The 11,461-nt window shown below is 32.8% G+C and overlaps 1 protein-coding gene across 1 annotated transcript; it reads right to left on the minus strand.

Moving 5' to 3' along the window:
• Positions 1-6,769: 6,769 nt before the first annotated feature.
• LOC126709719 (transcription factor bHLH71-like) lies at positions 6,770-10,787 on the minus strand. The gene is made up of 3 exons (XM_050410050.1): positions 9,958-10,787; positions 8,615-9,040; positions 6,770-7,166 (listed from the first exon to the last, which is right to left on the minus strand). Exons 1-3 carry the CDS (start codon positions 10,351-10,353, stop codon positions 7,068-7,070), a joined length of 921 nt encoding a protein of 306 aa, XP_050266007.1. The 5' UTR covers positions 10,354-10,787; the 3' UTR covers positions 6,770-7,067.
• Positions 10,788-11,461: the final 674 nt, after the last annotated feature.

Below are 11,461 nucleotides of genomic sequence, written 5' to 3' on the forward strand. Positions count from 1 at the left end.
AAGGTTGTGCAACAATCAATGTACTCTCTTAATTCCCATAGGCCTTCCAAAAGCTACCTAATACTAATGGATTACAACTTTACAAGATAGGGTTTGATCAAAGATACGGAAGCTAAATCAACATATATGAAGATGTCGTGACTCATGAGTATGACTAAGCACATGCTTTATGCCCAACTGAACTGATCTTAGTCCAAATACAGAATATGACGCTTTATTCTAGTACGTTCTAGTTTCAAACATCTCTCTCTCTCTCTCTCTCTCTCTCTCTCTCTCTCCCACATCATGGTCATCCATGCACGTCTCTTTTTGGTTTTACGCATGCAAGAGGACGCGAGTCTTAATGAGGATGCCGATGTCTCCCATACATAGAAACAAAACTGAATGCTGAGAATCAGTACAAAAGGAAAAATACATCGATCCCACAAACCACCCCCCCCCCCCCCCTCCCTCTCACCGCAGCTTTCCTTTAAAACTACAAAACATGTCACTTTTTCCAATGCTCACTGCACCCCTAAACAAGGACAAGCTTCCGTCTCTCTTTACCAAGAAGTTGAAGCTGAAATACATGTGTATGTGAGAGAACGAGGTTTGATTTCATTAGGTATTTTATATTATAGCCAATAATTAGTATACGTGTTCAACCATGGAAGTGCATGTAAGGGTAAGCGGGGGTTAACTAGAGGCTTTAAACTCGTAACTTGGTGAAAATCTGTCACCTAACTCATATCACGAGATCAAAAGAACGCATCCAAATCAAGTGTATTTGTGAAATAATTTCATTAAGTATGTGTTGGATTGATTATGGTGCATGCTCATCACTTGATTTTATGACTAACTCCAGCTAGTAGTATCTAGCTGTTTAGCTAGACAAAAGAATACAGAGGAAATAGTACAAGATTCTAGAGTGACCAATCATTGGTTCATTTTGGTACATGACGCCAAAAATTTTCTAACTTGGTTCATCTAAAAACAATTTTTAACTAGGACCATCTAGTTTTCATTTTGAAAGGGACAATTTCTAACTTGGTTCATCTAAAAAAAAATTTAACTAGGACCATCTAGTTTTCATTTTGAAAGGGACAATTTTTATTCGCAGAAAAAGTCTAAAATTATAACTAGATGATGCCTAAAAGTTAAGATTTAGTCTGATAGCCCAATGCATGCACGATAAGGACAAGGATGGAACATTAAGTAAATGCATGTGAGAGAAGGATATAAACCCAAATTCTTTACCGTTTAAAAATTAAGTATAAATACTATTGACCCGAAAGCTTTTTAACTAGTAAGATCATTTGAATGGGAATAGCTAAAATTTTAGCTAAATTTAATTCTAGAAGTTACTTATAAAAAAATAAAAAATTCCTAGTCCAATTACTCTATTCAAATATATTAAAATGGAGGACTCTCTAAATAAAATGGTAAGCTTTATTCCTAGGGCTGGCTCGATATATTTATAAGGGCTTAAAGATGAAAATTTTAAATGGAATCTTTATTTAAATATCAATTAAATAAATGTATGTAATACCAATTAAAAAAACTGAAGTTAATTTGATGAATTAAAAAATTAATTTTGTGAACTAATACTAACAAAACTAAAGTTAATTTCATATAAAGAATCAAATATCATCATTTAAGAATAAAAATAAAAATTTATTATTCATTTAGAAAGGAGGTTTTCTTCATTTTATATAAGGCAGATTTTGGTGTTAAGAAAGAGATAGGGATTGTTTGGTGTGTGGCCACATGAAAAATTAGGTGGATAATATTGACAATTTATTCTATAGAATATTGGCTTACGAAAATTGAAGTATAAAAAAAAATCCCTCAAAAACTTTATGGTTTATCAATTGGGTAGCTTTTTTGTTGGTATATACTTCAAAAACTTTTTTAGAGGTGAGAAAAATAGTACACAAGCTTTTATATACACACATATATAAAAAAACACTACTTATTATCGTACAATTTTAGAAAATGTTAAAAGTATTACGAATTTTACTATATAAAACACACAAATTAATGTAGCAATAAATATAATTGTTGGGATTTAACCACCTTATAAATGAATATTTGATTTTTTTTTTTTTTTTTTTAGATTAGTGATACAAAAATTTGTAATATCACTAACACCAATACACTTCAACTTTGGGCCATTTTATAATAAGAGGGGCTTTTTTTATAAAAGGTGAAATCATTAAAAATATTGTGGCCTAGGTCTTGAGTTGCTAATCTTTATTACTTGCCAAAATGAAAAATAAAATCAGAGAGTACAAATTAAGTTACAAGCATGCTCTATTATGAGAGAGAGAGAGAGAGAGAGAGAGAGAGAGATGAGAAACTGACGTGTGGAGGTGTTTATTACTGAACCGGTATAATGAGAGGCATGTATAGGGAGATCTCCAACCAAGCAGAAGAGTTTATGTTTTGTGTCTCATCTCCTCGCAATCCTGTCCTAAGGATGAACAAGAGAATCAAATGGGAGAAGCCGCCCATAGGATGGAAAAAATTGAATACTGATGGTTCGATTACTGGGGGTATGGAGCAGGCGGGCTGTGCAGGGGTAGTGAGGGATGAGCATGGGAATTGGGTTGCTGGTTTCACTAGGCATATAGGAATAACTGATATTTTTGCTGCTGAATTGTGGGGGCTGAGGGATGGTCTTTTGCTGTGTAGAAGATTGAATATTCCTTGTCTTATTGTTGAGATAGATGTCAAAGTGATTGTGGATGTCATGAAGAATTCTGCTTATGTAAATCAGATTATATCTCCCATTTTGGACGATTGTAGGCAACTGATGACCGGATTCCAGCAAGTTCAGTTGAAGCATTGCTACCGTCAAGCTAACCGTTGCGCTGATTTGATGGCTAGACTAGGAGCTAATCAAGAGCAAGAGTATATGTTGTTTTCAAGTCCACCTGTGGACTTAGCTAAAACATTGGAGGATGATAGTTCCGGTGTTGTTTTTAACAGACTTTGTTCTGTTTCAGTTGTAGTTTGTTGAGTTTTCTATGAAATCGTCTTTTACCAAAAAAAAAAAGAGAGGCATGTGTGATCTGGGTGGTTCATTTAATCAAAACGGTACCGTTTTTCCTATAACAACTAATCTCACATAAACAAATTAAACAGTTTGTCTTGTTCAAAGCTTTAACATCATCCCAATATTTGATGCTTTATAAGTTGAATGAGAAAATGACTAAAAGTTTTCTCTAGTTTCCTTTCATCTTTCTAAATTATTTATCTACTCCATTTTTTATTCATTGAAAATTAATTGGACGATTGGGATTTCATTAGCATGATCGATCTGAAGGAAAGGCCAACTGAAAGCCATTCATATCCAAAAAAAAAAAAAAGGCAAACATCCCAGAAATACAAATCCTTTGTACCACATTTTGTTTTTCACTTTATGTTCCACCAATTATAACTTGTTATGTGTTTGTTTAATTTTCTTTATAATATAGTCAAAGTTTAAAATGAAAAAAATAAATAAATAAACATATGATAAGTTATGATTGGTAGAATATAAAGTGAAATATAAAATATAGTACAGAAGATTTGTATTCAACACACGACTCCAACAGTAAAGATCATCCTTTATCGGCCACTTAATATAGCCAATATCATCCACCTCAAACACAAAGCCCAACAGCATTGTGCCAAATCACTAATTCACAAAAAAATTGTTGGATTATTAGCTAGATGCGTGACTAGTTCAATATGAATTATTTAATGTCATTAAGATAATTGCGTCATTGGAAACTGCACTGTTATTTCAAGTTTTATATATTACTATAAATTCTTTTCATTGAACTAGTGAGAGGATCGGAAGAATTGTTTATGCTGTGTTAAAAATAAAGAATATAATCTTAGGATTTGATCAATTGAATTGAAGCTTTGCCTCAAGGGCATCGCCAATTAGAATCGAAGTCTCAGATCACTTTTTGTGCAAAGATTCATCTCTACTACTACTACCTTAACCACGACAAGTCACAAGACATTGGTCAAAGGCAAGACTAATGATTCGAGCGAAGTTGTAAGTTGTAACTAGCTCACTGTATAGTCTGTATTGGTAGTTGTGCATTGATCATGCCTTCTTCAGGAATAGTTGATGCTTTTTTAGGTATTTGGATTTTGACAATGCTTTAACCTGTGTTAAAACAAAAAACAAAAACAAAAAACAAAAAACACAGAGAAAGATACAATCTGAATTAAAGATTAGAAACGTATTTACTTGAATTTGACAGAGGTAAAAGTGTCAAATGGGTTGGATCAAGTTAATCGAGTTATAGATCAGGTCGGGTTTAGGTTAACCTATACTTATTTACATGAAAAAAAAAAAAAAAAAATGAAAACATGTATTATTTGTCATTTGCTTAAGCGATGCAACAAATTACAAAGTGTAAAATGCTTTGATTTTTATTTACTTATGTCAAGAAAGAACTCAAATCAACAATGAGTGGCGAATACTCTGATCATCTCCCTCACTCATGCCACCAATAGACTCAACTTGTCAATGTGAGACTAACTAAAGCATCACACTGCTTGATAAAAGAATCTTGAAAGGTGGCGAGTGTACTACGTGTGACAATTGTTAAAAAATATATTTTTAAATGATCCAAAATGAAAACCACTCTAACAATCACATATGATGGAATGTAAGAGCATTTTTATCAGTTTGTGTCAAAATTTCTATCTATTTTAGCAACATAACTTACTTTTTCCATTTTATATACTCATTTTTCAAAACACCCCCATATCAGATTATATATCCTAGCTTTTGCAATAGTTGCGTTCTTCCATGCAAGAAGAAGACTTGGAAAGAGTAAAGAAGTTTGGATCCAAAAAAGTATGTTTAGGCAGTTCCTTCGCTAGGCACAATAGAATGAAGAGTATTTTACACCATATTTCATTAAAATATCAAATTTTCTTTAATTATTTCTCTTTTTTCACACACAACCATCATTAGTCATTCTCTTCCTTTATTCTCGGGATAAGTAAAGAAATATTAAAAAATTAAACGCAAAATGAATAGTGTCAACATAAATTTACACAGTAACTATAATAAATTTTGTAAATTTACACAATTATACATTGACTTATGTGGGTTAGTTTTAGGCAAAAATTTGTAAATTTTACACATTTTCTATTATACACCCACTAATATGAGTGCTTTAAGGCTGGCGGTAAAGTATACCACTAACAAGTGGGATGGTATTTTTGCCTAAATAATCCAATTATGGGATATATTTATTTATTTTTAATAATTTATAAATTAAGAGTTAATTAAATACAATCGGATTTAATTAAAAATGATTGAAAATTAAATAAAAGTGCATCTAGTGGCCCCTATTCCTTGAATTTTTTGTTAAACAATTTATAAATAATTGATTTTATTTTCAAAATAATTATTTGAAAATTGGTTGGATTGGGCATAATCATTTTAGGGTTTGGTCTGACTCAATATTTCTCATCTCTCACTTGAACATAAAGGACACAGGACAATTGAACATCTCTCATATCAATTTCTTCCATCATTTATACCTATCAAGTAGGTCATGCGTCTGTTGAGCATACTTGCAAAAGAAATTTAGGTGTAATACACTAAGTCTTGTTATACTAGCATTGCAATTAAAACACCCTTCTCCAAACCTACAAAAATAAAATGACCAAAATACTCTTGAAATGTCCAAAACAACCAAAATGTGATCCCTACTACAATGAATGCCAAAATTATTGAAATTCATTTTGGTCACAACACCTCACAATGCGCACTTTATTTTGTCATTTTGGACATTTTGTCAATTTGATCATTTTGGATTTTTGGGGGTATTTAGGTATATTTGGAGGTTTTATGAATATTTTGGTCATTTTGAAAGTTTCATGAGTATTTTAGCTATTTTAGAGATTTGTTTGGTTATTTTGGATGGCCCAGAGGTATTTTGGACATTTTAAGAGTACTTTGTTCATTTTGGTGGTCAGAGTATTTTGGTTATTTTATAGATTTCAATAATATCTTGGTCATTTTAAAGGTTTACAGTGTTTTTTTTATAAGGATTTATGAGAATGTAATAATTGAGTAACCAAACGGATCAAGTCTCGGTCAAATAAAAGAATTGGATATTTAATAAATTTTAACTTTTTATTTAAATGGATAATTTTAAATCTTATCCATTTATAACTTGATTTAAAACCCCTACAATCTATCCATTTATCACCTTATGAATGTCGGTCAACTCTACTTTACTTCCCCCTTCATCCAAACTGGTCAATTATATTTTAGGTTTTACTAATATATGCCCTTAGAATATATATATATATATATATATTTTTTTTTTTTTTTTTTTTTTTGGATGGAATCCTTAGGGCTTTTTTTTTTAATTATTTTTATGGAACCCTTAAGGCATTTTTCAAAAAAATTTATATAACCCTTAAAGCATATATTAGTAAACTATTTTAAAAAAATTTTTATTGAAAAGTGAAAATTTAATGAGGGCATATATTAACTAGACCCTTATACTTTTCAACGCACCCTTTTATCTAGTCACTTGTGGTATAGATGTATTCAGGTTTACAAGAGGTATTCATGTTGTATGATTTCCAAAGCAACACTGCTTTCTTTTAAGTTTGAGATGAGCTGATAATTAAGGAAAAAGATAAGACACTATACATGAAACAGGCACAGGCCTAGAGTGCCTAGGTAAAATTTTCCCCAGTCCAATGGCCTGTGCTCTGTGTAGTCCTGAAAGCTAGTTCAGTGTTACAAACACCAAAATTAACAATATATCTACTTCTGCTTTTCTTGGGTTTGAGATCAAAGCAAATTTGCACAGTATCGCATTAGCACACTTCCGAACAGGTCATACACAAAACCAACTCCTTGGCAGCTTGGGGTGAACCCCAATAAGCGCAATAAACCCTATTTCCTGAGTGGAAACAAAAACACACCTACACACACCTATGTGTGAGTAGCTACACACAGCAAGGACAAGTTAAAACTTTACTGGGGAAAACAAAAAAAAGGTGGCACTTTGGTGATTCCATCACAAATCCAAGGTGTATATTGGGTTTGTTCAATTACATAAGGTAGCTTCCTCCTCAATTATTCTGAGCATGTGGTGTACTGCTGCTGCTATGTCATCTACTGAAGTGAGTTGGCATGCTTCTTCAACCTGCATTTAAATTTTAGCCCAAAACTCACTCATTTTCCAAATATTATGAGCAGACAGCTACTAATTCCAAAGACAGAAAAACATTACAATCTTAGAAAGGACATTCTATCTCTATGCCCATGCTCCCCTTGTGATAATAATTGAAGACAGCGACTTATAAAAAATAATAATAATAATGCTAAAATGTCACCGCAGATATTCTTCTTAAAATGTACGTAATAATGATTTCTCGTTAAACTTGAAAAAATATCCCCCTATGAGTTTTATTGGCCAAAGTACCTCTACTATGGGTTCGTTTCATAACAGCTTATTTAGTTAAAATTGAAAAAAAAAATTTGTTAAAGATATTGTAGATAAATGTAAAAACTAGTTGAAATAATACAGTAAGACTCATAAATAGTACCAAAAAGTGAAATGGAACCCATGAATAGTAGTAAAAATAAACTAAACAGTAAAATAAGTTGACTTTAAACTCTAATCTCAAACGCAACTTATATATATAGAGTCCTTTGGGTTTTGTATGAAATTTATTGGGCAAAGTACCTCTACTATACGGATTGCCCAAGCCAATGACCTTTTGGTACTTAAGGGACCAGGGTAGTGTGTGTGCAGACTTTGTTTCAAAACTCTTCAATATGAACTGAGGGGTAGAGGGAATATTTCAGTTGAGGGGAAGGCAGGTTATAAGAAAATAAGTGTACGTCCAAGTGACCAGTTGATCACATAATATTCCACATATATAAATAAATAATATACAAATAATGACTGATATTAATAGATGTTTAAGAAATTTAGCTTGATTTAATTCTTTTCAAAGGCATCTTCAATCCAATTTTATTCAATAGATTTCTAAGAAAATATCTTCATGTAAAGACAGATGATTGATTGATTTCCTCAAATTTTGGCTTAAGCCTTTAAGGTTGCAGCAATTTGATTTAAACAAAATTATTTGGGTGATTGTTAAATAATTATTTAAAGAGAGCATGCAAATCAGTAATCGAAATCCATTTTTAATTCCTGAAAAAAGTTAAATTTACTATCAATTTATCATTAAAAGTTCACAAAGAGATAATAAATGTAATTAATATCACATCAAAAACATATAAGAAATTTTTTTATCAGTTTTAAGAAATTGATATTTATCAATTTGTAAAACCTATAAAACAAAATTGATATTCCTAACATTCAGGTTTATTTAATTAACTTTATTAAGGTTGAGCACTGTGTTAAAAAGGACATGGACCCTAAAGTTACTATGCATGCTGATCACGGGGTACAAGTCAATTCCTCCCTCCAGTACTAAATATGGCTCTAGATTCTTGTTCCATACGAGAGATGTTAAAAATATACTGTTGATTATAAAATAAATTTTTAAAAAAATGAAAAAAGAAAAAAAAAAAAAGGAAAGAAAGGATAAAGAAACATTTTGCTACCATATAGTTAATTACCTTGGCACTGATTGAGTAGAGGACCAGTGGGTCCATAGTGGTCACATTGAGGTGAAGGATGGTGAGGTGAAGAGTCTGAAATCCAGCAACCAGCTTTGAGAGCTGTCTAGGGCTTTTTCGCCACAGAATTCGAAGGTTTGCATGGGTTTCGATCAAAGTGACCTCGATATCAGCTATAGCAGCCTTAGTCTTAGATGTATACTTGTTAGGGATCTGTGACCAGGTGTACTGTGGATACGCAAAAAATTGTGCAAATGGGGGTGGCATAAACTTTGAGGCTGTGCCTGTGGTGTCTTCATTTACATTTAGTCCTCCTACTCCTGCAGGTTGTAGAATTTGGAGTTTTTGAGCTTCAAGGGTCTGCAAGAGGTGCTCAAGTTCCTTCACAAATTCTATAGCACCACCTACTATAGAGGCCTGGTCACCCTACGTACACAAATAAATTTTTAACATTAAAGGGTGTATTCGTTTTTAGTCTTACATCCAACTAATCCAAAGTATAATATGAGATGGAACATATTGAAGATTGACGGAATATATATGATTTACCAAGTTTATATAATGATGATGATGAAGAAAATTGAGAAACTAAGAACTAACCACAATATCTTTGTATATTAAACATTATACAAATAAAATTTTAACATTAAGTGGTGTAATCATTTTTATTCTTACATCCAATCCAAGTGTAATCATTTTTATTCTTACATCCAATCCAAGTATAGTAGGAGATGTACAAAGTTATATAATGATGATGACGAAAATTGAGAAACTAACAACGTCTTTGTATATTAGACCTTATTAGGAAAAATCTAACCCTCACGTTATTCTTTAGAATATATGTTATCCAAGAATATATATATATTAGCAGTTCATCCATATTTCTTTTTCAGATTGAGCTAGACCGCTCACCTAATACTTCTTTTTTCACGAGAGAAACAAACTAAAGGAAAAATCTAAAGAATGACAAATGAAGTAATAGTGGAATAAAAAATGACAAATTTCTGCTCAACTTTTACTTGACTGGTTTCTGAACCTTGTTGTATTACCCAACTTTACGCTGAACTTTTCCAGATGAACAATTTCTAACTTTAAACTCATTCAGTCCGACTTTTCAGAAACTTTACCAAAAGTTTCAAAATTTCTTCCTAGCCATGAAATTTTTTTTGCTATATAGATTTTTCTTAGACAATGATGTGTCGATTAGTGTAGCAAAGTGTAATCGCATGGAATACTTGAACCATATGTATTATAGACAGTTAGCCAAATTTTCCCATAAAGCTTAAACAGAAATTACACAACGAAAGTGACTCAAGAGAGATATGAGTAGAAAGAAAACACACCCTTTGGACATAGGATTCAGGCATGAGGGAGCGTAGGACAGCGAGGTGCTCATTCATCTGTTTGCGGCGGTTTCTCTCAACAGCAATGTGTGTCATCCTTTGTGTCTCAGCTTCTTCTTTGTTCTTACAAGCCCTTGGCTTTCTTCTCCTCTTCTTTCTCCCTTGCACCCCCAAATTCTGCTTCATCTCCACAGATTCTGAGCTTCCACTTCCTGGGTGTCGTTTTCGGGTCATCGATGAAGAGTTCTTCAACGGACTACCTTGGTGATCTTGGGGTGTAGTCATTCCATTCTCTAATAAGAAACTATTCTCATGGTTGTCATATGGGGTTGCTGAGATAGTGTCATAGATTATGAAGTTGAAAAGCTCACTGGAAGAAAGAGCTTCTAAAGCCATTTTTGACCAACTATTTTGTGTTAACCGAATCTTTTTTCTTCAACTAGCTCCAACACTGTCAACTTTTTCCAATTCAAACACAACAATCATTTTATTGCAGGACCATATTCTTGAACTTCTGAGAGAGAGAGAGAGAGAGAGAAAGAAGGTCTAAAATGATAGGAGGGTACTGTATAGAGAAGGATATGATGCACGTGACTCGTGAGAGGGAAGAGAGAAGAGGAGTTGTGCTTTTCTGCTTCTCAAAAAGTGAAGAAAAAAGAAAGAGGTTCCTCTCTCATCCTTTTTTTGGTTTCCTTCCCGATTTCAATAGATGCTGTCAAGGACTGGCACAGTTTCTGCTATGAAGAAGAGGTGTGGGGGGCCCAAATCTATATAGAAATATGCATACAAACAACATAACAAGCTGTGCAAAAGCTACCGCTCACATTCAAATCTGTGTTGGGTTTTGCAGGAAATGACTGGTTCACGCACCCTAGATTCTCATTTATACAATTTAGACGGTAACTGTAATATACGTGCTCCACTACACATTGTACACCCGGTTTATCTAGATTTTTTAATGTTGGGAGCATAAATAATGTTTTTAATCAGAATCTAGGCCATATAACATTGGTTAAATTTTGTTACCATATACACCATCATCTATATTCCTTTGAAATAATATTTTGAAAACATGATTTGAAAGGAGGCGTGCACAGAATATGTGCAACAGTGTGTAATAATCATTCCTCTATTATAATATGGTTTAGAAGGCATATATAATAACAAAATTTAACTAAGTGTTTAGCAATTCCGTGATCAAGATCATCAAAGCCCTTCATTGTCAACACTAGCTGAAAATGGGTTATCTAAAGCGTTGAAGCACCGAGAAATATAAAGACTGCTTAATATAGCAATTGGAATGGCTGAATGCGTTATGTACAAGCAAAGCTTGCTTATCAACGAGTCATTGTAGGCAAGGACGTAGTCCCTTTCTACCATAATCGGAAAGCACCGTAAGCGCTAGGGTAATCACTAATTGGGTAGTATTATCCCTGCCCATTATTATGATTGGAATTGCTATATCGTTAGGAGAATTACAAGCAAAACAACAATTACTAGGTAA

This window comes from Quercus robur, chromosome 12 (assembly GCF_932294415.1).
Source record: "Quercus robur chromosome 12, dhQueRobu3.1, whole genome shotgun sequence".
In the NCBI taxonomy this organism is placed as follows: domain Eukaryota; kingdom Viridiplantae; phylum Streptophyta; class Magnoliopsida; order Fagales; family Fagaceae; genus Quercus; species Quercus robur.

Bases quoted from the DNA above. Each gene is read 5' to 3' on its own strand.
- LOC126709719 (XM_050410050.1), bottom strand. From the start codon at position 10,353: ATGGCTTTAGAAGCTCTTTCTTCCAGTGAGCTTTTCAACTTCATAATC. The intron at 9,041-9,957 runs GTGTGTTTTCTT...TTGTGTACGTAG, and splicing joins CTGAATCCTATGTCCAAAGG to GGTGACCAGGCCTCTATAGT. The intron at 7,167-8,614 runs GTAATTAACTAT...ATTTAAATGCAG, and splicing joins TCTACTCAATCAGTGCCAAG to GTTGAAGAAGCATGCCAACT.